Source organism: Rhinoraja longicauda, chromosome 1, assembly GCF_053455715.1.
Source record: "Rhinoraja longicauda isolate Sanriku21f chromosome 1, sRhiLon1.1, whole genome shotgun sequence".
Taxonomy (NCBI): Eukaryota; Metazoa; Chordata; class Chondrichthyes; order Rajiformes; family Arhynchobatidae; genus Rhinoraja; species Rhinoraja longicauda.
This window is the reverse complement of record NC_135953.1, coordinates 115,814,928-115,841,884: the sequence shown is the minus strand read 5'-3', so window position 1 is coordinate 115,841,884 and position 26,957 is coordinate 115,814,928. Positions and strand designations below refer to the sequence as shown.

The 26,957-nt window shown below is 40.7% G+C and overlaps 1 protein-coding gene across 1 annotated transcript; it reads right to left on the bottom strand.

Moving 5' to 3' along the window:
- On the bottom strand, positions 1 to 26,190 carry elmod2 (ELMO/CED-12 domain containing 2). Its single transcript, XM_078404899.1, has 9 exons — positions 26,056 to 26,190; positions 24,206 to 24,353; positions 22,161 to 22,189; positions 20,571 to 20,668; positions 14,554 to 14,683; positions 13,911 to 14,044; positions 11,049 to 11,117; positions 5,411 to 5,544; positions 1 to 1,479 (listed from the first exon to the last, which is right to left on the bottom strand). Exons 2-9 carry the CDS (start codon positions 24,348 to 24,350, stop codon positions 1,325 to 1,327), a joined length of 894 nt encoding a protein of 297 aa, XP_078261025.1. The 5' UTR covers positions 24,351 to 24,353; positions 26,056 to 26,190; the 3' UTR covers positions 1 to 1,324.
- Between the last annotated feature and the right edge of the window lie 767 nt (positions 26,191 to 26,957).

The window sequence follows — 26,957 nt, the reverse complement described above, 5'->3', positions numbered from 1 at the left end:
GTATATTTTTAATTGAGCAAACATTCATAAAATAAGTTCCAACCTCTCACCTATATAGAAAGCCATCTGGTACAAATCTATATAAACTTTAAACATCAGAGCATCTTTTTTGGTGGGAAGTATTTTGTTCAATAAACTACTTAATGTTCAATTACAAATGTATTATCTAGATTAATCACACCAGTAATAAATACAAAACATATGACCGGTGGTCATACACCAATAAGCAATCCTCAATAAAAAGCAGGAAAGGTGCATGGAACAACCATCACCTGCTACGGCCATCCTGAGTGAGATGAGGCTCAAAACAAAAAAATAATGTACATCTTCCTTGCATCTCTTCAAAACTTCTACCAACAATCATTGAAATTACTTTTTAATTGTCTGTGTACTTAATTTGTCTTCATGGAAAGTCATGATGAATACAATGTGGCATTATCAGCAGCTAGTTCACACTTCATATCACGTAACAAAAGCACTAAAAGATGAAATGTTCATACTTCATGAAGACCTCCACTTAATTGTACAAGCAAGATTGTCAACAATTTGAACTTGGCCACGGCTCTTTGTAATTGACAACCAATGATAAGGTTGGTTTATAAATTAATCTGCAATTAATAATTCTTATGTAATACACAGAGGTTTGGAAAATAAACACGTCAGATTAAAACTGATTATTGCTAGAAATTTTAGGTTTACAGTATATACAAGTGATAAACCATTCTTAAGGTACATGGAAATGCCCTGGTAGATTTAGCATGCTACCCATTTTCCCTTCAATTCTGTAATGCATCTTTATCATGAAAAGACTCATGGAATAGAATCTAAAACAGTAATTTCAATTGAGGATTATATTCTTAGAAATGTCAAGCTTTGGCTCTCGCAGTCTTACTCCAAAGATGTCCTTTAGTTATTTTAATGTAATAAAATAAAAACTCAAGAATTGTTGAAATTATTTTCAATTGGATTTATGAAGCTCTCTGCACTATCAGAAAAAATAAACTGTAATGCTTTTTTTAAAAATGCGATATAACAGGTTGTGCATTGAAGGTAAACCTGAAAAATCACTCAAATGCATTTCAGTGTTTGCAACAATAATTTTGAATCGCACTATAAATAAATTCTCCATATCTGCTATCAAACACAAGGCACCTTGAAATAATTTTGAAATATTTATATTGAAAAGGGGTTAATTCTGAATTCAGTCACATATTGTTCACAGGTTTCAATTTAAGAGAAACAAATCCATTGAGACCACAGATCCACTGCATAAACTCACTTTGTTCAATTAATCCCAAGCGGCACTTCATGGGTTTTATGCAATTTACTGTCTCTCTGCTTTCAGGATAAGCACTGAGTTAGGATCCAGCAAGAGCTCTTTTACCCTTTTGTGAAATTGTTCTCTGTAGTAGTTGAATTCCATAATGCAGGCTGGTTTCTCCTTGAACCAGAACTGATTAAACTCATACATCAGATAACCTAAAACAATACAGAAACTGTTATTCAAAGAGACTGGACACACTATTTCACTTCCATTCTACCCATTCACCAAATAGTTACCGATCTAAATGTGCTCATAAACATACCTAACTGAATATCTCTAGCAAGTTTTCCATTGTACAAATCGCCGATAGTTGAAATACCATTGTGCCCTCTGTATTTGAGCTCAAAGAGTAGAAAAAGCAATTAAGGCAAAGTAAGATTTAAAAAAAGTAAAGAATAAAATTTAAGTTTGCACAAAAATTGTCACAGGCTGAAGAAAGTTAATATCTAGACAGCCAGGTTAAAACAATTCACAAGGCAGCAAACAGCATAATTAACAAATCACATTCCAGGAACATCACAGAAATGTTATAAAGAAAATTAGGATAGGAAACCAAAATATTGGCAAGTTTTATACAGAATCTTAAAACAGGGAAGGGTGGTAGTGTCATTGGGTGGGAATTTGCAGTTTAACAGTCTTAGCAGTGGAAGGCATTGCTGCCAATGATGGGGCCATTACATTTGAGGCACGCTTGAGAAATTACTGAAGGGTCAGTAATAATTCAGAGGGTACCGACATGAAGACTCAACTCAGCATGCAGAGTAAATGGCAAAATTACCCAGATGTCAGAATAAATTCTGCCTGGGTTATACACAAGAAATAGATATTTGAATTTTCCACACATAAGAATATTTTTGGAAAAGCCAAACATGGAGAATATTGAAAATTGAGTGAAATACTCAGCAACATGGGCAACATTTTCAACAATCAACATTTAAAATCTGAAAAGTTGGAGAGAAAAACATTTGAAAAGGAAAATAAACAGGATGGAATGCTAGAAAAATTAAATGATAAAGCAGTGACAGTGAGGTGTGAAAGTAGCCCAATACCATTAAAATTAAAAGTCAGACGAGCTGACCTCTACCACACCAATGGCAAGTGCCAGCTCTTGGACACCTCTTAATCACCCCTGGACCATGACCCCACAGATGAGCACCAGGCACCAATCATTTAGCAGGCTCTCTCTAATTTTATTACTTCTGCTGTCTGCCCTCCACAACCTCCAACCTTATCGTTCCCCAGAACCACACAGCTCGGTTTTACATTTTCCCCAAAATCTAAACACAACTGCCTTGGCAAACCCATTGTTTTTGCCTGCTCCTGCCCCAGAAATAATTTTCACGTACCTCCACTCCATCCCATCCCCCTGGTCCAATTTCTCCTGACCCATGTTCAAGCTACCTCATGTGCCCTTTGTCTCTTTAATAACTTCCGTTCTCCAGGCCCCCGTTCCCTCATCTTTACTATGGACGTTCAGTCACACTACACCTCCATCCCCCACCAGGAAGGGTTTAATGCCCTCAATTACTTCCTTTACCTCAGAACCATCCAATTTACCTCTACTAACATTCTCCTCCATCCAGCGTAGCTGGGCCTCATTCTCAACAATTTCTTCGACTCCTCCCACTTCCTCCAAATCAAAGACATAGCCACGGGCACTCGCATGGGCCCTGGCTATGCCTGCCTCTTTATAGGGTACATCTAACAATCCCTGTTCCAGACATACACCAGCCCTATCCCCAAACTCTATCTCTGCTACATTGGCGACTGCATCGGGGCTACCCTCTGCACCCATGTAGAACTCATGGACTTCATTAGCTACACTACCGATTTCTACCCTGCACTAAAATTCACGGACCTTCAACACCTCCCTCGTCTTTCTTGATCTTAACGTCCTCATCACAGGAGATAGATTATTGACTGATGTCTATTATAAACCTACTAACTCTAACAACTGTCTAGACTACTCTATCCCATCCTGCCTCCTGCAAACACTATCCCGTACTCCCAATTCCATCTATGCCACATCTGCGCCCGATGAGGCTCTCTATACCAAGACAGAGATGTCCTCATTCTTTAAGGAACATTGTCCTCCCGTTCACCTCATCAGCTATCGCAAACAACACATAATCCTCCGACATGTTTGCCACCTCCAACAGAATCCCACCACCAGTCATATCTTCCCATCTCCACCCCTTGCTGCTTTCCGCAGAGATCGTTCCCTCCACAACTCCCTGGTCAACTCATCCCTCCCCAACCAGATCACTCCCTCCCCAGGTACCTTCCCCAGCAACCACAGGAGATGCAACGCCTATCCCTATATATTCTCCCTCAACCCTGTCCAGGGACCCCAATAGTCCTTTCAGGTGAGGCAGAAATTCACTTGTACCTTCTCCAACCTCATCTACTGTATGCACTGTTCCAGGTATGGACTCCTATATAATTGGTGAGACCAAGCGCAGACTGGGCAATCATTTCGCAGAACACCTTCGCTCAGTCCGCCTTGGCCTACGTGATCTCTCAGTTGCCAAACACTATATCTCCTTCCCATATTGAACTTTCTGTCCTGGACCTACCTCCTCCATTGCAGAATGAGGCCAAACGGAAATTGGAAGACAGCACCTCATATTTCGCCTAGGCAGCTTACTACCCAGCAGGATAATGATTTCTCTAACTTCAAGTAACACTTGCATTCCTCTCTCTCCTTGTCCCTCCCCCACCCTAGTCGTTGTACATGTTTCACTGTTGTCCTGTTTAGCTTCACTGTCTGTGCAACCCATTATCACCTACCCCACAGCCAACAATGGACCATTGTGGGCTCCACCTTTTCTTGATTGTTGCTTTTTGCACATCTTTCATTCACTTGTTCTATGTGCCATCTATATCTCTCGTTTCCCTCTCCCCGACTCAATCTGAAGAAGGGTCTCGACCCGAAACATCACCCATTCCATTTCCCCAGAGATGCTGCCTGACCCACTGAATTACTCCAGCTTTTTGTCTATCTTCGGTTTAAACCGCCATCTGCAGTTCCTTCCTACATTATTAAAATGCTTGAGGATACTAAAATATGTACTCCCAAATACTTCCCCATACACAAATACCCATTGATTTCAGTTAATATTGTACTAACAAAGTAATAATGATTGTAAAATAAATTACAGATAACACATCATTAAGGAAAAAGTGACATACAAAAGCCAAAGATAGCAGAAAACGTAATGACATTAATTCAGTTAAGTAAAATGTTGCAATTTATTGGCAAACTTTACATGCCATTTTCACCAAAATGTTGTTTAAATAATAGCTGTTAGTTTCAGTTAAAGTGATGGGCACTACAACAGTTTGAATATAATAATTAAGGTAATATTTTTTAAATCAGTAAATGCATTATCCAAAATTCATTTTTTAATGCAACATTAGTTCGAGCAGAGGTCGATTTTTTTCAATATCCTAGCAAGTTTGTTACAGCAGTCACAGAAAGACATGCACAATTCGCAAAGGAAAATAGGAGTGTAAAGTACAGCATTAGGTTTAGGTGAAGGAGAAAATTTGATATTTTGTAGCCCAGAATTGAGCAGGTCAATGTTTGAAAACTTGTCTGTGGTCATTAAATGGTTTAATGTTGTTTTGACCATTGTTTTTATTGGAAATTTCATCAATTTGTTTGTAGGACTTTATGACAATAACCCAGATCAAGGTTAGAATTGAAAGTTGGCCTTGCAAACAATGACAAAAAGCAAATAACAGGGGTCAGATATGCGAAATGACCAGATGACACGTTATTAGAATGCACAAGTTACAAAGATGTTTCTTTCTGCACGGTGAGGTGAGAAACACATTATCCAGCTGTAAAGCAGTGACAATCTAAGGCAGGAATATGCTGCAAGGTAAGAATATATTTTCACTGAAAATTAACTTTTTATATGCATGTAACAAATCACAGGACAATTTTAATTTCAAACAATTTACACAAATCTGGATATGGAATTCACTGAAAGTGTAATTTAACATTACAGTAAACAATATACAGTCTGCATGAATGAGAAACAGGCAGTAAATAGTGGAAGGAAACATTAAATTACTTACAATAAAACTCATGGAAATGGTGCATCCGAGGAGCCTCAGAAACTACGTTGTAAAGATGGGTTTTTAATATCCCAGTTTTCAGCATACTGTAAGCCATTTCAGTGAGATTTATTCCGACAATAGCATAAGAATATCTGAAATTGATAATACAAGATAAGATCTGTCAAAAAGATCTAAAGTACATTCACATTCCATGTATTCAAAAGGAAGCTAATTTTTAATTTACAAATCACAATTTTGTTAACTGTAAATTCAAGTGCAACTATAATGTAGATCATTTTCTTCACAATAGAAGGCCAAATCACCTTCCATCTATTGAGTTTTTTGTTTTTAAACCTTCACTGAACTTCACATTTGGTTCTCCATGCTCAGAGACTCAAAAAACTGATGATGCTGAAGTTTAGTTTAGAGATAGTGCAAAAATTGGTCCTTTGGCCCACCAAGTCCACGCCAACCAGCGATCCCTGCACACTAACCCTACATACTAGGGACAATTTACAATTATACCAAGCCAATTAACCAAAAACTTGTGCATCTTTGGACTGCGGGAGGAAACCAGAGCTCCCAGAGAAAACCCATGCCGGTCACATGGAGAATGTATGTACTCCATTGAGACACCATAATCCTCCAGGACTCTGCTCCAGGACACTCCAGGACCCAGGCGCTGTAAGGCAGCAACTCTACCGCTGCGCACCGTTCCGCCCTCTTGAGTAAAATATAACGTGTTGGAGGAACCATTTGCAGAGCAGATGGACAGATGATTTTTCAAGCTGGGATCCTTTAGATTGATAAGAGTGTGGGAGGGAGGGGGAAGAAAGGTGGGCTAAGCCTGGCAAGTGATAAATGGATACAAGTGAGGGGAGGGGGCAGTGAGTGTCAATGGGTGGAGTAAGTGACAAAGGCTTGGAGTGAAAAGGGTGTGAAATAAAGAGAGAGAAGGTGAAATAAAAAGTCAATAAGGATGGAAGGGGAAAGAGGGGACTCGAAGATGTGAAATAAGCATACACGAGAGGAAAGGAGCAGGGTGACTAAGGTAATGGAAAATGTTGGAAATGTAAGAGCAAGTGGGGTGAAGGAGAGAAGAAAGGGAAGGGCAAGGTGGACGCATTACTTGCAATTGGAGAACTCAATATTCACACCGTTGAGTAGTAGGCTAACTAAGTGGAATAGTAGTTGCTGTTCTTCCAGTTTGCTTGTGGCCTCACTCAGGCAATGGAGCTGATCAAGGACAGAAGTCAGTATGGGAATGGGAAGAGTTCAAATGGTTAGCAACTGCAAGATCCACAGACCTCGGAGAACAGAGAGTGAGCGGTTGGTGAAATGGTTGCTTGGTCTTGCCAATGTAATGGAGGTCACCGAATGCAATTGATAAGGTTGGAAGAGGAGCATATGAACCCGTCTTATCCAGAAGGGCTACCTGGGTCCCAGGGCCGTCTTAACGCATGGGCCTGATGGGCACTTGCCCGGGGCCCCACGAGCATAGGGGCCCCATGCTGATCTGTGTATGTTAAGTGACTTGCAATAAATAAATACTACTTTAAAAATGTAGGTTCAATAAGTGCTTTTTTCGCAACATTTTCCATCCCTAAGTGCTTCTCACAGCGATCTGTAAGTGCTTTTCGCAACAATGTAGCACCCTAAGTCCATCGCTAAGTGCTTTTCGGTAAGTGCTTTTCGCCGGCACGACAGGGGGGGGCTGGTAGGGAAAGGGGGGTGGGGAGAGTAATGGTAGGGGCCCCAGTACACTGCTTTGCCCGGGGGCCCATAATGCTGTAAAAACGGCCCTGCTGGGCCCCCAAGATGAAAGTTAGAGGTGTAGGACCAGGTGTTACATCTTCGGTTACAGGGAAATGTGCATGGAGAGGGGGTGGTTTGGGTGGGAACGCATTCGCGAACCAAGGAGTTGCATAGAGAGTGGTTTCTATGGAAAGCAAAAAGGGTAGAGACCAGAAGATGTAATTGAAGGTGGAATCAGCAGCAGGCAACAAATATGTAATCAAATGATCTGTTGGATCCGAAGGTTGGTGGGGTGAAAAGAGAGGACCAGGGGATCTCCATCTTTGTTCCGTCTGATTAAACAATTAAACAAATAAAACAACATCTGGTAATGCCACTGCCAGGAAACATAAAATAAATGCTACATCTGAATGATGTTATTAACAATGAAAACCTTCATCCAAATACGTATAATTTTCATATTACCCATTTGCAATTGAAGTTGCAATAGCAATTAATAAGTACATCCTCATTCTCTGAAAATATACTAGCAGTAAGTATGTCTTAAAATTGTACATAGCAAATTTGTTAATCAGGCATGCCCAAGGCTTTAGTGGTATCAGACCAGCAGATTTTCTGGTCTATCGGATGTTATTCTCATGAATACTCCAACACACTTCGATATTATGTGATAAAATTCTCCACCTGGGAAGGCACAAGAAATCACAGGAAAAAGGCTGCAGCAAGTGGAAGGGAATACAGGAATCAGGACATGGCAAACCAAATGTTGAACCGTCAGGATTTCCAAATAGTTGGATAAAGGATTATCAGATTATCAGAATTATTTTTAAGAGGGAGAGTTTTCTATTACATAAATAAAATCACAAACCTTGCTAAAAATGACAAAGTACTGCAAAAAAGGTTACTTGATTGTTATTGTAGCTAATATGTAGCTTGAATCTTCTATCAAATTTTGAAACTGAGAGTATAAAGATGCATCAAAAGGATCCATCAGACTCAACAATAAATTCTAGTTTTATCAGACCCCTTTATAACAGATGCCGGATATAGTGGATTGACCTGCCGACCCACTCCCGGCTTACTCCGTCTCCTGGCTGTTTAAAGACCCGGCCTCTGATGCCATTCCCGACTCACAAGGTGCAACAGCGAGCCCTTCTTCACCCACTGCATGGTCCGGTGACATGGCTGCTGTTGTGGCTCATGTTGTAGCCCAGGGAGATGGTGCCTTCTTCAGGCCGCTGCGAATGGCAGGACACGCTTAGTCCTCATGGGGCTCCCTCCACTCTCACCTGCTGCTGCTTCTTGCTGTTGGCGGTGGCTTTATCCACTCCCTGCTGGACCACTGCTTCCTCCAGTCTCTCTGCCCACTAGGCCTCGCCCCTATCTGCTTCTCCTTCTATCCTGGTCACCGATAAACTCCACCTTGGAAGCAGCAGCAGCTGAGAGGGGAGGGAGCCCCATGGCAACCAAGCATGTCCGTCAGTGGCAGTGGCCTGAACAAAGCGCATCCTGTGGGGGGCTACAAGAAGAGCTGCAGCAACAGACACGTGAACTGGCGAAGAAGGGCTCACTGGTGCAGACTAGGACCGAACTTTAAGGTGAAATGACACAAAATGCTGGAGTAACTCAGCAGACTGAATCAGTCTGAAGACGGATCCCAACGTCACCTATCCATGTTCTCCAGCAATGCTGCCTGACCTGCTGAGTTACTCCAGCACTTTGTGCCTCTTTTGTGTATTAGCTATCATCTGCAATTCTTTGTTTCAACTACATACAATGATAATCTATTACAGACCCACTGACTCCCAATCTGGACTACACATTTTCCCACCCAGCTTCCTGTAAAGACTCTATCTCCTACTCCCAATTCCTCCTTCTACTTCACATCTGCGCCCAGGATGAGGTTTTCCATACCAGGTCATCGGAGATGCCCTCATTCTTTAGGGTACGGTGGTTCCCCTCTTCCATTATAGACGAGGCTCCCACCAGGGTCTCCTCGATATCCCACAGCTCCGCTCTTGCTCCCCCTCCCCCCATTCATAACAAGGACAGAATCCCCCTTGTCCTCACCTTCCACCCCATCAGCCATCACATACTGCATATAATCCTCCAACGGGATCCCACTACTGGCCACATCTTCCCATCTCCACCTCTTGCTGCTTTCCGCAGAGGCCGTTCCCTCCGCAACTCCCTGGTCAACTCACCCCTTCCCACCCAAACCACCCCTTCCCTAGGTACTTTCCACTGTAACCGCAGGAGATGCAACACCTGTCCCTTTACCTCTCCCCTCAACTCTATCCAAGGACCCCAACAGTCTTTTCAGGTGAGGCTGATATTCACTTGCACCTCCTCCAACCTCATCTACTGTATTTGCTGTTCCAGGTGTCAACTCCTGTATATCGGCGAGACCAAGTGCAGGCTCGGCGATCGTTTCACTGAACACCTCCGCTCAGTCTGCCTTAACCTACCTGATCTCCCGGTTGCTCAGCACTTTAAGTCCCCCTCCCATTCCCAATCTGTCCTGGACCTGCTCCATTATCAGTGAGGCCCAACACAAAATGGAGGAACAGCACCTCTTATTTCAATAGACAATAGGTGCAGGAGTAGGCCATTCGGCCCTTCGAGCCAGCACCACCATTCAATGTGATCATGGCTGATCATTTTCAATCAGTACCCCGTCCCTGCCTTCTCCCCATACCCCCTGACTCCGCTATCCTTAAGAGCTCTATCTAGCTCTCTCTTGAATGCATTCAGAGAACTGGCCTCCACTGCCTTCTGAGGCAGTGAATTCCACAGATTTACAACTCTCTGACTGAAAAAGTTTTTCCTCATCTCCGTTCTAAATGGCCTACCTCTTATTCTCAAACTGTGGCCCCTGGTTCTGGACTCCCCCAACATTGGGAACATGGTTCCTGCCTCTAACGTGTCCAACCCCTTAATAATTTTATATGTTTCGATAAGATCCCCTCACATCCTTCTAAATTCCAGTGTATACAAGCCTAGTCGCTCCAGTCTTTCAACATATGACAGTCCCGCCATTCCGGGAATTAACCTAGTAAACCTACGCTGCACGCTCTCAATAGCAAGAATATCCTTCCTCAAATTTGGAGACCAAAACTGCACACAGTACTCCAGGTGCGGTCTCACTAGAGCCCTGTACAACTGCAGAAGGACCTCTTTGCTCCTATACTTAACTCCTCTTGTTATGAAGGCCAACATTCCATTGGCTTTCTTCACTGCCTGCTGTACCTGCATGCTTCCTTTCAGTGACTGATGCACTAGGACACCCAGATAACCTCACACTTACCCACATTAAACTGCATCTGCCATGCATCCGCCCACTCACACAACCTGTCCAAGTCACCCTGCAAACTCATAGCATCTTCCTCACAGTTCACACCACCACTCAGCTTTGTATCATCTGCAAATTTGCTAATGGTACTTTTAATCCCTTCATCCAAGTCATTAATTTCGCTTGGGTAGCTTACACCCCAGTGGTATGAACATTGACTTCTCTAACTTCAAATAGTCCTTGCTTTCTCTCTCTCTCTCTCTCTGACAATGGAACAGGCTCAGGACAGAAAGGTCACATCCCCTCCCGTTCTCCCACCAGTCTTACAGTCTCCAACTACATTCTATCTCTGCCCCGCCCACTCCCCTGACACCACTCCGAAGAAGTGTCTCGAACCGAAACGTCACCCATTCCTTCTCTCCAGAGATGCTGCCTGTCCCACTGAGTTATTCCAACATTTTGTGTCCACCTATTATGCCTTACTCAGTTACCACCGACAATCGGTAATAACGAACACAATTCCCTCCCTGGATGGTCCGTTACAACGAGGCTTACTGTAACTATTTTTGATAATCTTTCTTTGTGGGAAAAAAACATGCTTTTACTTGCCCCATCTTTGGGTGACTTGATTGAGAAAGAGTCTGGCGTGCCGTTTTGGGATAATGCTCTCCAAAGAACCTAAAACAACAAATTAAAATTCACTTACACCATTTCATGTCAAAAATCTAATAATTTAGGTTTTACTTCTTCCTTTTCCAAAGCAAAACATCTATATGTCAGACGCTGTAAACAGTAGGTCAGGCAGCATCCACAAGAGAGAAGCAAGTTGAATGATGAACATCATGTCATCACCCAGAAACACTAAACCCTTTCCCAGGAGCCGCGTATCATAAACGCTACAACCCAAACCCCGTCCGACCCACATAGCACCCCAGCATTCCACAGGAACTAGCTACTTCTAATAAACTGGAACGGCTGCCTTTCTGACATAGTTGAATTCAGTGTTGAGCCTCATGGACATCGTGCCAGAAGGTGATATGTAGGTCAAGTTTATACAGCTCAAATGAAGCCTAACAACGATCAGAGTGAGAGCGAAATGCAAAATTAAGTTTTTAAGCAACTGGAAGCTCAGGGCCATCATGCAGAGTGAACAAAGGTGCACTGCATAATGGTTACCAACCTGCTCTTCATTTTCTCAGTCTAAAAGAAACCACGTCTCGTACAGTAAATTGGAAGTAGCAGCAATTCGCTTGCAGTTGGCCTAGAAGCAAAGTTTGGGACCTTGGATGGTGGGAAGAGAGGTAAAGGAGTCAAATTTCTTCTGACGGCTTTACAAGACACTGAGAAAAAATGGAAAAGTGGATGTTTATGGAGAGAAGAATAAACTAGGGAGTTGCAAAGGGAAAGTCCCTTTGATATGCCAAAGGGAGAGAGAGATGTGTGTTTGCTGGTGGCATCTCGTTTAAAGTGTCAGAAATTAGAGACGATCCACTGAACGTAGAGGCTAGTAGGGTTAAAGGCAAGCATGCTATCCTGAAGATGAGAGGAGAAGGGAGAAAGCTAAAATGCGAGAAAACTGATCAATCATATTGACTGGTGTCCTTTTAATCATTGAAAATTAAGATGGTCATTCAGCAAGAAATTATATTTTCCTTTAACACCAAAGGATTTGAACATAAGAATAGGGATGTTAGTTCCAATTACAGAGAGCCCTAGTGAGAATATATCTTGAATATTGGCTAACTCTGATCTTCCTACTTAAAAGGATAAAATTGTGAGGAAATGCAGTAGAGGTTAAGCAGATTAATTCCTGGGACGGCAGGCTTCTCAAATGAACAGAGGGGTAACAGAATAGTTTAGAAGGATGAGAGGTGATCTTACTGAAGGATACAGAATTCTTAAGAGACTCAACAAGGTATATGTGAAGTTGATGCTTCCCCTAGCTGGACCATCTAGAACCGTGTACAAATTTAGTTTAGAGAAACAGCATGGAAACCGCCCCTTCGGCCCACTGAGTCCGTGCCAACCAACGATCACCTGTACACTAGTTCTAGTCTACACACTAGGGACAATTTACAGAAGCCAATTAACCTACAAACTTGCACCTTCGGAATGTAGAAGGAAACCAGAGCACCCGGAAAAAGCCCACATGATCACAGGGAGAATGTGTAAACTCAGTGCAAATAGCACCCAGAGTCAGGATCGAACCAGCAACTCCACCGCTGCACCACTGCGCCACCCCAACATCACGTTAAAACTGTCTAACTTCATTAGGATTTTCTAAGCATCATGTTATTATTTCCTTAATAATGAATTTCAGCAAGTGATATGAGGGTAACTAGCCTGTAGATCTCACCCTTTCTTGAATAGTCATTACATTTGCTGCTTTTCAATCCATTTCAATCATACATTTTAGAACATCCAATCCAGATTATTAGTTAAGTTCTACTTTCATTAATTACTGCTGTTTTTTAAATTAATATTACTTAGCTTCTCATTCCCATTAGACTATTTCATATGCCTTCACACTAGAAGTGACGTTATTTATTCCTTCTACTGGTTGACATAGAAAATATTCAATTAATTGTCAAAACACTTCCTTTCTCTCCCGATTATTTCTCCATGGGTTTACTTCTCTTCTTGCATACTTGCAGACCTAACAATCTGTGTTTATATTTATTATTTGTTCACTCTCCTTTATTTTACCCACAATTAAAAAAATCAAATCCAAATTCTCAGCCTTACAACTCTTAGCAATACCACCATCCACCATTTTGTCCTTAATCCCTTTATTGAGCCATCAATTTAATAAAGTTTTCAGTGATGCGTAAATTATATATTGAGAACGTCACTTCTAATTTCCAAAACTAATTTGATCAACTCCTCCATACACCAATACACAGTAACACAAGTTCTCTTCATTCAGCAAATGCAAGCATCTTGCTGATATGCATGCATTATCTTCTTAAAAAGTTACTCAAGTAACTTAATCCCAAATTCAACAAAAACAATCAAATATTGAAGCTCCCACCAGCTTAAAGGTGGGGGTTTTGCAGAGTTTAGAAAACCACAAAATTGAAATAATGGTATGCAGAATACAGATCCAACTGGAGGAGCTGCACGAAGCTCCCATTTTAAACCAACCTGTCTACCCCTCCTATTGCTAATTGCAGATATTTCAAGTCAAAAGTAATTCTTCAAAAAGTTGAGGATATCATACCAAGCCGTTTTTTTAAGACAATAAACAACTAAAAGATCACTTTGGTATCAAAATATATATTTTGTTCGCAAAAAACATTCTGGGTCACCCGAAGACTATAAATGGTCCAAAGAACAATTGTGTGTCCCCATTATGAACATATCTGAACTAATTAAAAGTTCGAAAATAAAAGCACCTAGTATGGAGATCATTTAACTAGTATGTAGTTAAAATGTTTTCAGATAATCACACATAAAGATGCAAGAACTTACATTAAATTATGCAACCCCAGCATTCCCATGCCTCTGAAGTCAGTTTTAGGATCTTCACCTTGGAAACCAATATCACCCCATTGCTTGGTGATTCTCGATTCCAAGGGTATATGGGGCATTAACAATTTCCACAGCTGAAAGACAGAAGAAATAAACAGTAATGTGATAATCCACCAGTCTCAGAAAATCATAATACAGCAAATCTTTAACCAAAATTACAATTATTAAAGAAAATCTGTGGATTTAAATAGAACTGTTTCTACTTTAAGACAGCTTGGTTATATTCAACTGCAGAAAATCATGTGTTTGAACCTATTCCATTCAATCAGACACAACTCAGTGTAAGCTGGTTTTAAAAATTGTGTTTCAGCTTTGCTTCTTAATAAAATCAACACTTAAGAATTTGTTTCATTTGCAAAGAGAAAGATTTGCAAAAAATCTTTTAGAATACATTTGCAAAATAACTGATCCATTATTATTTTGCATGCATCAAAATAATATTTCAGTACAAGGTACAACATAATGATCATAATGTAACTCACTTTATAACCAAAAATGAATCTGGTGACAAATGCTGTCTCCTCAAAATGTTGTGGAAATAACTGCCTCGGTGGTAATGCATGACAATGAAGGAGAAACATACCTTTATTAGCATATCTTCATGATGCTTGTTTGAAGAGTCAAAGGGCTGCTTGCGAAGGTTTTCTACATCAACAAAAAGTTTTTTAAAGCCCGTGACTTGATGTAAGCAAATCTGCAAACTTAACTTGAACCTACAGGGAGGAAAAAAACTGCCTTAATAATAATAAAAAATTAAATTCCAAAGTAAAAACAGCAAATGTTGCAAATATTCAGCAGCCTAGGCTGCATCTATGAGAAAAGAATCAGTGAATATTTTAGGTCAAATACCTTTCGTCAAAAGTGGAAAGGATCAAAAGAAGCTTGTTAAGCTGCAGGATGGGTAGGCTAGGGGAATGTCTCTGACAGGGCAAAGCCAGGGCGACCATGAGAATAAACTGTAATTAAGGTTAGCTGGTAAATGAGTGAGTGGGAGCAGTTAGAAAGCAGAATATACACACAAGAACATGGAAGTGGCAAAATACAGAGCAGGAACACATGCCCGGCAGGTCCGGCTGGGCATGTACCTCACTTCCAGAGGGAAAATAACACACGCTGAGCCAATATCCACTGATACAAAGCAAGTTAAGTTTCTTGGAATTTGTAGAATTAAATATTGGTTCAGATTGGTTTGTCATCTCCCCTTTCCCCCACATAATCAGTTTTAAGATGTTAAGAACCATTTAGAAAGCCATGCTGCATCAAAAAACATGATCACTGTGTCATTAATAACAGATTATAGCAAATTCTTCATAGCAGATGTTAAGCTAATAGACCAATAATTTCCCCACTTACCCTCCACTTCTATCTCAAAGTGGAAAAAAAAATACTCTCCCTGTCAAAGCTGCAGTTAGTTCGGAATTCAACAAAGCCAATATTGAACTTTTTTTTCGCCTTCCATCACAGTGAGGAATGCGGAGGAGTCACTGTGGTAGATGCTCATGTTAAAATGTATTTTTGTGTCCTGGTGCTTTTTATTGTTATGACTGTATGGTAAATTAAGTTCTTCGTATGTTGCAAAACATACTTGGCTAATAAAGTATTATTGTGATTGTGATATTTTGATTTAAATGTACTGTTTGCATCAAAAATCTGCCATTCTTTCAAACAAATACTACGTTAGATATAATCACTAAATGTTGGTCCTTTTTGGTTCTTCATTCATTCGACTACAAAATTAAATTGCCAGGTATGGAATTAAAACCCAAATTCAAAATGTGTACGGTTAATTGCAGCATTGTAGCATTTTTCTTTACAATAGTGGGTCTGTCACTTGTTAAAGAGAGCTTTCAAGGAAAAATGACAATAAGAACTACTGTATGACCAACCAAGAGCGAGGTTTAAATGAAAAATGCTCTATTGATATTTAATACAATTCACAATATAAAATTGAGGCACAAAGTGCTGGAGTAACTCGGTGGGTCAGGCAACACCTCTGGAGAACATGGATAGGTGTCATTTTGGATTGGTACCCTTCTTTAGAACAATTGCGGTAACCACAATCAGAAAGGTCCTAACCCAAAACATCACCTATCCATGTTCTCCAGAGATGCTGCCTGACCACAGTGTTACTCCAGCACTGTGTTTATTTGTAAACCAGCATCTGCAGTTCCTTGTTTCTACATACAAATAATATGAATTAGCAAGATTACCAATGTCTTTATTACTTAAATGTGCAAAGTATAACAAGTAATGTAGCTTAATTTTAGTGAAAATGGACAGTCTATAATCAGAAGATCTACTCCTTTGGCTGGTTACCACACCAAAAGACGATAAGTTAACTAAGCAGTTACTGGCATCAAATCTGAAGAAATGTTTTGAAAATACCAGACATATTATTTTTGATGTAGTTATGTAATGGATTGCAATGCATTTGAAAAGGGCTCAACTGCATAATGGGATCATTACAAAGGTTGTGAAATAAACTAACTATAGTTTATTTTATTTCTCATACAAGTTTTATGTTAAAATAGCAGTTTGAAAGATTAGTGCTAGCTTACAAGCAAATTTATTAAACAAACATTTTCCAAAATCCAAATCGCCATTAACAACTTTGTTATGGAACAAAAGTTTAGTTTAGTTTATTGTCCCATGTACTGAGGTACAATGAAAAGCTTTCTTTTATTGCATGCTATTGTCAGCAAAAAGACTATATACGATTACAAAAACTTCATCTAGTTTTATCACAAGATATTCATTGAAATGCTAATTATTTTGCAAACTGGCTCCCTCCTTGGCTCATCTAATTAAGCTAAAGAGCAGCTTGCTCATACTATTTTAAAAATTTAATAACTTGTCAGTCCGTATTCTATGGCACACATTTTGCATGATCCAAATGCACCATAAAATACCGCAAGTGGAAAGTAGACTCCTAGTCCAGAGGAATGGTCTCCAACCAAAAGATCTGTAATCTATTTCCCTCCACAGATGCTGCTTGACCCACCATATTCCTCCAGTAGATTGTATTTTGACAGAACAAATGATAGGTTAGATCGCACAAGGTCCAAGGAGAGATAGCTGAATGGATAGAAAATGACTTCATGGAAGGAAGCAGAGAGCAATGGTGGAAGGTTGTTTTTGTCAGACTGGAGGCCTGTGACAAGAGGTGTGCCTAAGGATTCAGTACTGGGCCTATGCTGTTTGTCAACTATTTCAATGATTTGGATGAGAACATATATGGCATATAGTCATAGAGTTATATAGCGTGGAAAACAGCCCTTCGGTCCAACTTACCCACACCGGCCAACATGTCCCAGCCACACTAGTCCCACCTGCCCACGTTTGGCCCATATCCCTCCAAACCTTTCCTATCCATGCACATGTCTTACTGTTTCTTAAATGTTGGGATAGTCCCTGCCTCAACTACCTCTTCTGGCAGTTCATTCCGTACACCCACCACCCTTTGTGAAAAAGTTACCAATCAGATTCCTATTAAATCTTTTATCCTTCACCTTAAACCTATGTCCTCTGGTTCTCAATTCTCCTGCTCTGGGCAAGAGACTGTGAATGAATGAATACGTTTATTGGCCAAGTATGCATATACAAGGAATGTGCCTTGGTGCTCCGCTCACAAATGACAACACAAACATACAGTTAACATACAGTTAACAATTAACAATTAAGAATAAAGCATATACACATCAAAACAAGAAGGATACACCATTACAATCTAAACATGTGGGTGAAAATAAACCAGAGCAAAAAAGAGACTACAGACTTTGGTTATTGAGTAGAACTATCACTCGTGGAAAAAAGCTGTTTTTATGTCTGGCTGTGGCTGCTTTGACAGTCCAGAGTCACCTTCCAGAGGGAAGTGCTTCAAAGAGTTTGTGGCCAGGGTGAGAGGGGTCAGCCCAATCCATTGGGTGTATCTACCCAATCTATTCCTCATGATTTTATACACCTCTGCAAGATCACCCCTCATTCTCATGCGCTCCCAGGAATAGAATCCCAGCTTACTCAACCTCTCCCTTTAGTTCAGACCCTCGAGTCCTGGCAGCATCCTCGTAAATCTTCTCTGTGCCCTTTCCAGCGTGACATCTTTCCAATAACACGGTGCCAGAAACTGAACACAATACTTGAAATGCGGCCTCACCAAAGTCTTATACAACTGCAACATGACCTCCCAACTTCTATACTCAATATGTAGGAAAAGAAAACTGCAGATGCTGGTTTAAATCGAAGGTAGTCACAAATTGCTGGAGTAACTCAGTGGGTCAGGCAGCATCGCAGGAGAGAAGGAATGGGTGATGTTTCGGGTGGAGACCCTTCTTCAGACTGATGTCAGGGGAGGGGGCAGGACAAAGATAGAATGTAGTTGGAGACAGGAAGACTGATGGGAGAACTGGGAAGGGGGAGGGGATAGAGAGGGAAAGCAGGGACTATCTGAAGTTAGAGAAGTCCATTTTCATACCACTGGGGTGTAAACTACCCAAACAAAATATGAGGTGCTGTTCCTCCAATTAGCGCTGGGCCTCACTCCGACAATGGAAGAGGCCCAGGACAGAAAAGTCAGATTGGGAGGGGGAGTTGAAGTGCTGAGCCACCGGGAGATCAAGTAGGTTAAGACGGACTTCCCAAAAGGCAATGCCTTCCATCTCTGTATTAAATGCTGTCAACCATTCCTCAGCCTATCTGATCCAGTTCCTGCTGCAATTTTGGACAACCTTCTTCACTATCTTTAATACCACCCATTTTTGCATCATGGTCATGAAGGTTAGATCACAGGGGATCCAAGGAGAGTTAGGTGAATGTTTAGAAAATTGGCTTCATGGAAAGAAGCACAGAGTGACGGTGGAAGGTTGCTTCGCAGACTGGAGGCCTGTGACTCGTGGTGTGCCTCGTGGAATTCGGTGCTGGGCCCGTTTCTGTTTGTCATCGACGTCAATATTTTGGATGAGAACGTGCACGGCAAGATTAGCAAGTTTACAGATGATACAAAAGTCGGTGGTATTTCAGATAGTGAAGATGGTTGTGAAGAATTGCAGCAAGATCTTAATCGATCGGCCAGATGGGCCAAGGATTGGTTGATGAAATTTAATACAGAAAAATGTGAGATGTTGCATTTTGGGAAGTCTAACATGGGTAAGACCTACATAGTGAATGGCAGGGCTCTGTTGTCGAGCAGAGTGATCTAGGAGCGCAGGTGCATGGTTCCTTGAAGATAGAGTCGCAGGTAGGTGGTCTTCATCAGTCAGAGTATTGAGTATACAAACCTACTGACTCCCATAGCTATCTTGACTACACCTCTTCCCACCCTGTTTCCTATAAAGACTCTATCCCCTACTCCCAATTCCTCCGTCTATACCAGGGCATCAGAGATGTCCTCGTTCTTTAGGAAATGGGGGTTCCCCTCTTCCATTATAGATGAGGCTCTCACTAGGGTTTCCTCGATATCCCGCAGCTCTGTCCTTGTTACGAATGGGGGGGGAGGGGGAGCAAGAGCAGAGTCCCCCTTGTCTAACGCAGGCAGCACCTACGGCTCCGGGAAGCATTGTAGAGCAGAAGGATCTAGGAGTGCACATACATAGTTCCTTGACAGTGAAATTACAGGTGGAAAAGGTCGTCAAAAAGACTTTCATCAGTCAGAGTATTGAGTGTAGAGGTTGGGAGGTCATGTTGCCGTTATGCAAGGCATTGGCAAGGCAAAATTTAGAGTATTGTGTTCTGTTTTGGTGACCTTGTTATAGAAGATATTGTCAAGCTGGAAAGGGTGCAGAGATTTATAGGGATTTTGCCAGGACTCACGGGTCAGAGTTATAGGGAGAGGTTGAGCAGGCTAGAACTTAATTCCTTGGAAAGCAGGAGGATGAGGAGAGATCTTTCAAGGTGTACAAAATCATGAGGAATAGATTTCGTAAATGTATAGTCGTTTGTCCAGAGTAGGGGGAATTGAGAACCAGAGGACATAGGATTAAGTTGAGGGGGGGGGGGGTTGGGGGGAAGAAGATTTATTAGGAGCCCAAAGGCTCGCTTTTTTTTTTACACACGAAAGGTGGTGAGTGTATGGAACAAGCTGCCGGAGATGTAGTTATGGCAGGTATTATCTCAATGTTTAAGAAGCATTTAGACCGTTATTTGGATAGGATAGGTTTAGAGGAATATGGGCCAAATGCAGGCAGGTGGACTAGTGTAGGTGGGGCATGTTGGTCGGCACGGGCAAGTTGGGCCAAAAGGCCTGTTTCCACACTGTATGACAATCCAATTCACAAATTCGGAAATCAGCAATAAAAACAAACTTCTGGAAATACTCAGCAACATCTTTAACATTTTCGGTCAATGACTAGCAAAACTAGGAGGGGGGGGGGGGGAATTACAAGTTTAAAATATAGATGATGCCTTTATCCAGTTTCTCTTTCTTTCCTTGGTATTGTCTGACCTATCAAGCACTTGTGCAATGACGTTTATAAATTATACATCAAGTAACAGTTACCCAAGTGTTACAATTCAAAGCATGCAAAACTTGGTCTGAATTGAAATGTTTAAATGGACAGTAAACGTTTGTAAAAATTTCAAACCGATTCACAACTCAAAGAAACATACTTGGGATCTTTCCGAGTGGAAATCTTTTTCATCTTCATTATCTCATCAACTCTGTTCTCCACATGCTCCTCACTGATGGCCACTGAGCCCTTTAAAAACTAAATGTGAAACGATTAACAGAGAGACACATTATTCAGCATAAATCTATTAAAGAGTAATGGATAAACATTTAAAATAGTGAATTATAAAAAATCATACAAATTATATTTTCATTTGTTTCATTTTTCAAATAGTAATTACAATACCCCCCAAAAAATAATCCTGGGAACACAATATCAAAAATGTGAAAATAAACAATAGACAATAGGTGCAGGAGTAGGCCATTCGGCCCTTTGAGCCAGCACCGCCATTCAATGTGATCATGGCTGATCATTCTCAATGAGTACCCCGTTCCTGCCTTCTCTTCTATTAAAAGCTTTAATATTATATTAGGATTATCAGAACATACTACAAATTTTACAGTAAGTCAGGTACATTTTCTTGATTACAGTCTAATAACTGCGAAAAAATTAATACTTAAATTTTGGAAAAAACCAATAACCCCCACAATTAAAATGTGGACTCCGGAAATGACAGAGACCCTGCATTTGGAAAAAATAAGGTTTGCCTTAATCGACAAACCTGAGTTGTTTTTAAAAATATGGTCTCCATTTATTGAATTTTTAGAAAAGTAAATGGGTTTGGCACAGGACTAAAATAAAAGATTTAAATTAAAAGTTGAAACTTGAGTTAGGGGTTGGATGTACAACTGTGGTTATTGTCTCCCGGATCTACTCCCTTTAATTTTTATTGTTAGATCCCTTTTTAAAAAAAAATTTTTTTAACCCTCTTACTCTCTCTCCCCAAGTTTATAGTTTTTTATTTTTATTTTTACTTTCTCTCTTCAAAAATTTTAAATTGAAGCTATGTAAGAACTTTGTAACAAATGTGTTTTTTCTTATTTCTATTTGTACATATGCTTTTCAAAAATAAAAAATATTAAAAAAAAAAAAAAAAGCTTTAATATCTATTTGAATATTTTGATTTTTTTTTTCACCTTATTCGCTCACGGCCAAAATGAACTAATAAATATTTTGGTCTATAGAACAATTCCAATCCTGGTGCTTAGATTGATATATGAAGGGATTATAATTATACAAATATAAGAATATTGTTTCCCAAATATTCCTAATGTACTGGCCATTATCATTATTATGCTTCAGATCAATATTTTTCCTACCCACTTCTCAGTTTGCCTGTTCGCCTGCTACAACCATAATTGTGATCCATGTGCTCGGATTAATATATGCATTTTAATAGGCCTGAATTAACTTCATAGCAAGTTCAACATTCTATCTTTTATGTACTAATGAAGAATGTTGTGAACTTCTGCTTACAGGAGAACAGGAAAGGAAACAAACTGGAAAATACTCATTTACATCTGATTTACTTTGATGTTCTCATGATTATCATCAGTTAGGAAGTCCAAAGTTAAGTCAAGTCCATTTCAAGCATATTATTTCCACACTATAATGCAAGAGGAATTTATAATCAGTTTTAATTTTTTTAAATCTCTCTTACACACACATATTAAAGATGAGCTTCACTTACTTCACTTCTGGAGGATTCCAATGAATATTCTATTGAATAAAAATGTTAAATGGTAAATGTTTTGGTGAAACACATTGAAATAATTCATAGATTTAAAAACATTTAAGAAATAAATTAAATCACAAATGAATTTGACAAAACAGGAAATTAAGCATATAAAAGACCGATTCGAAACTTCATTCGATTTGCTGTCAGAAATTTAAATACTTTTAAGCTTGATGAATTGCCTCAAGTATCATTATCTACAAATAAAGTCCAGGTCTTCATTTGAAAAGAAAATCAAGATGATTGTGTGCAAGTATGGACCAATTCCCTATTAATGATTATAAAATGTATTGGTTTAAAAAAAACCCCAATTAGATTCAAAGTAATATGTTCCCCAAAAGTTAATTTGCAAGTCGGGAAGGCAAACGCAATGCTAGCATTTATTTCAAGAGGACTAGAATACAAAAACAGGGATGTAAAGCCAAGGCTCTAAGGCACTGGTCAGGCCGCACTTGGAGTATTGTGAAATGTTTGGGCCCCATATCTGCGGCAGGATGTGCTGGCTCTGGAGAGGGTCCAGAGGAGGTTTATGAGAATGATCCCAGGAATGAGTGCGTTAACATATGATGAGCGTTTGACAGCATTGGGCCTCTTTTCGCTGGAGTTTAGAAGGATGAGGGGGGGACCTCATTGAAACTTACCGAATAGTTTAGTTTAGAGATACAGCGCGTAAACAGGCCTTTCAGCCCAGCTGGTCCGTGCAGACCAGCGACCCCCGTATATTAACACTATGCTACACACACTAGGGCCAATTTTACATTTATACCAAGCCAATTAACCTACAAGCCTGTTATGTCTTTGGAGTGTGGGAGGAAACTAAAGATCCCGGAGAAAACCCAAGCAGTCACAGGGAGAACATACAAACTCCGTACAGACAGCACCCGTAGTCAGGATCGAACACAGGTGTCCGGCGCTGCAAGCATTATAAGGCAGCAACTCTACCACTGCGCCACCGTGTCACCCTGCCAAATAGTGAAAGGCCTGGACAGAGTGTATGTGGAGAGGATGTTTCCACTAGTGAGAGAGTCTAGAACCAGAGGTCATAGCCTCAGAATTAAAGGACATTCCTTTAGGAAGGAGATGAGGAGGAATTTCTTTAGTCAGAGGGTGGTGAATCTGTGGAATTCTTTGCCATAGAAGGCTGTGGAGGCCAAGTCGATTGATTTTTTTTGAGGCAGATATAGATAAATTCTTGATTAGTACAGGTGTCAAGGGTTATGGGGAGCAAGCAGGAGAATGGGGTTTGGAAGAAGAGATGGATCAGCCATGATTGAATGGCAGAGTAAACTTGATGGGCCGAATGGTCTAATTCTACTCTTATCACATGAACTTATGTTGTCATAAATGCTGGGTTGCTTAATTGGTTATAAAGGGAACAGAACTGCAATTCAGATGAAAGCAATCATATACCACTGTACACAGAATTATTGAGTACCCAACCTAGAAGAGAATCTGGATTTTGAGAAAGAAGACATTTGGAAAATGCTGTTAAGCTTTTCATGTAAATATGCCACAAATGTGAAGAATCAAATCAGTTGGCATGAGCACAACATCGTATATGAGGAACAAGGGCAAAGTGAGAGTTGTGTATTAAGTTTTATCAGAAGGATTATCTATTCTATATAATAGCCTATTTAAAAAGAGTTTAGAAGAGTAAATTGTCTAATGAAATTGGAGAAAGATAACATATACAAGGCAACAACAAGGACTAATGGTTTAAATATCCAACGTTTCTCTTTCCCAAATCAAAATGCTAGATTTTCTGGTTGTTCTACATATGAATGGTAATTAACTGAATTATTTACGTACAGATTGACTGAAAGGATCAATAACACGTTAAAATATGTTCGATATTCAACATTTCATCAAAATTAAGTATGTGGCACTGATTTAACCAAAATACCAGAAGCCAAATTTAAGAGTGTAAAGTTATGCAAGACAACTGGCTTTGGTGGATGATTTTGTCCTAAACAAGTTAACTAGTTACTACCAATGCTTACCTATTTTCATAGTTCGCTCTGCTCCCTGAATAGTATTGGCACAAATGCGTTGAAGTTCACATCTTCCAGTGATCTTACGTAAAATCCACTTCACCCAAGACCTTAGAAAGGAGCTGTATAGGTAATGCCAAATTAAACTAAACATGCCCTATGAGGAGAAAAAAAGGGTCCAATTAACCCTTTAAATAATTTTACTTTAAATTAGAATTCCATGACAATATGCCTTGAAAATGAACTAAAAATATTAATAAACTAGGTTAAAAAAAATGAACAGCTATCATTACATTTTGTAACATGGTCTAAATTTAAAGCAGTCACGTAATGGCAAGAATTAACTACCAGGCAGTTGAAGCAGCTCCAACATTAAATTCCTCCTACTGCCCACGTATTCCATACCGTAAAGAGAGCAGGGTGAAAGACAATACAAAAGTTATTTCTTCCACTGTTTTGTGCACTGTTATTTATGTTTTAACTTATCTGATCGCTATAATTGGCTTCACCCTTTCTAAAGTGAATTGAATCTTGCAAAGAAATCAGAATTGAGAACAAAAGAAAATGAGCAAGTCATTTAGCTCAGCCGTTTCACCGTCCATTTATCCAACAATAGTTTCTCATTTCAATACTAAACAGTCAAACTTCTTATTCCATGATTGAAAGTGGAACAGAAGTAAAAGATTTGCCATGATTTTATTTAATTGCAGAACATATATGGGGGAGCTGAACAGCCTATTCCTGCTTCAGTTTATATTCTTCTTAAAATGCCTCATATCGCTCTTGTGCAGACTGAATACTGTTTGCCTACTGTGTGCTCACCCAACCAGTCCATTAATATCTTCCTGCAGTTTCAAGAAAATTCTTCTTGTAGACTGCAGCACAACAAAAAGATGTAAAATTATCATCTTAGAACAACTGTCACTTGTAGAAGTACTCTACATTTCTACTACCATTAGTGAAATCATTCCTGAAAGGCCCAATGCTCATTTTTTACATCAAATTTTCTTAGTCCTCAACCAATGAGAAGTTAAAACATAGTCTAACTTCCAGGGAAGACTGTAGTTTGTAAAACTGGTGCATTTCATTTTTGTCGTCCATGAATCATTCAGACAAACTTACTCTACAAAAACCAGAATATCCCTCCTTACGTATGATGTTCAGAAATTTCCACCAGAATTCAGAGATTACCTAATTAATAGAGCAAAAGCAGCTGCTTCTCGGGTTTCAAAAAGAATGCAGACTTTTTGAAATACAAGCGGTGGAGTCATATTTCAACGCGAGAGTGCGTTTTGCCTATTGATCGACTTTAAATGAAGAGTGGCTCGCTGGTAAACGTTCAGGAGTCAGCTTCAGCTGGTAACTTCCAGGTTACTCCGGTTTACACTATTGTAACAGAAACTACGATAACCGTGAACGAGTGCGAATAGACCCCGGGACAATTCTAACACCAGATGCATTAAAAGATAAACGGAGGTGTTGCAAAAATAATGCAAACAGGTTCCAGTAACTCCTATCATCTGGCGCATGTAAATGGAGCAGGATGAAGCCATTTAACTTAAGCAAGTAGACAGACACAAAATGCTGGAGTAACTCAGCGGGACGGGCAGCATCTCTGGAGAGAAGAAATGGGTGACGTTTCGGGTCAAGACCCTTCTTCAGACTTTGAGACACGCGTCCCGTGACGGGCACTGGTGCTGAGTGAGAGCAAGCGGCCCCGGCCTTGAATCAACAGAGCGGAGCGACAGTGCAACAAGTCTGCTCCGCTCTCCTCTCTAGGTATTAACGCCAGCGCAGGCCGACAACCCACACCGTATGCGGTGTTTGAGGGCAGTCGGGGGGAATGTGCTTGTACTCACAGGTCTGGGTCGGGTCGAGACAACGAGACGCGGCTCCAATTAACTTTCTCCGCGGCCCCGAGCTTCTCCTCACTCGCCGCCGTCACCAGGCCAACGGGCACCGGAAGCGCGTCACGAGCGGCCGCCGAGCGCGGAGAGGGGGGAGCGCTCGGTCCCGGGGATGGGGGGAGCGCGCGGGCCCGGAGATGGGGGGAGCGCGCGGGCCCGGGGAGGGGGGAGCGCGCGGCTCGGTCCCGGGGATGGGGGAGCGCGCGGCGCGTGCCCGGTCCCGGGGTGCTGGAATAACTCAGGAGGTCAGGCAGCAGCCCAGGAGATCATTGACAGGTGACGTTTTGAGCCGGGACCCCTTCTCCTGACCAGTCTGAAGACGGGTTCCAACCCGAAACATCGCCTATCCGCGTTCTTCAATGATGCTACCTGACCTGCTGAATTATTCTGGCATACGTGTCTTTGGTATAAACCAGCATCTGCCGTTCCTTGTTATTACAAGCCCCAAGGAACAGTGGGATTTGTGAGTTCTGCAGCTCGTATCTGGTTTATCAAAAGAGCATCTTAAACTTAAATAGCATCTTCACCATAGAAAGAGGTCCCAAAGTACACTACGACAAATGGACCAAAATAACACGGTTAAATTAGTCCACCCAATCAATGAGTGGGGGTTGGGAGAATGTAGGAAAGAAGTTGCTGGGAGTTAGGGAGAAAATACCAGAGCTTAGAACCAGAGCAGAGAGAACAAATATTCCATAAGTCATTTCCAGAAAGGTTTTGGTTCTGGTTGGTTACTGCGCAAACACCTCATAAGTGGTTATCTCGTGCAGGTGAAAACAAAACAGAAAAATGGAATTAAAAAAGGTCTGCTTCACAAGGAGAGAAATATTGAGGAATATATCCTGTCTATTTTC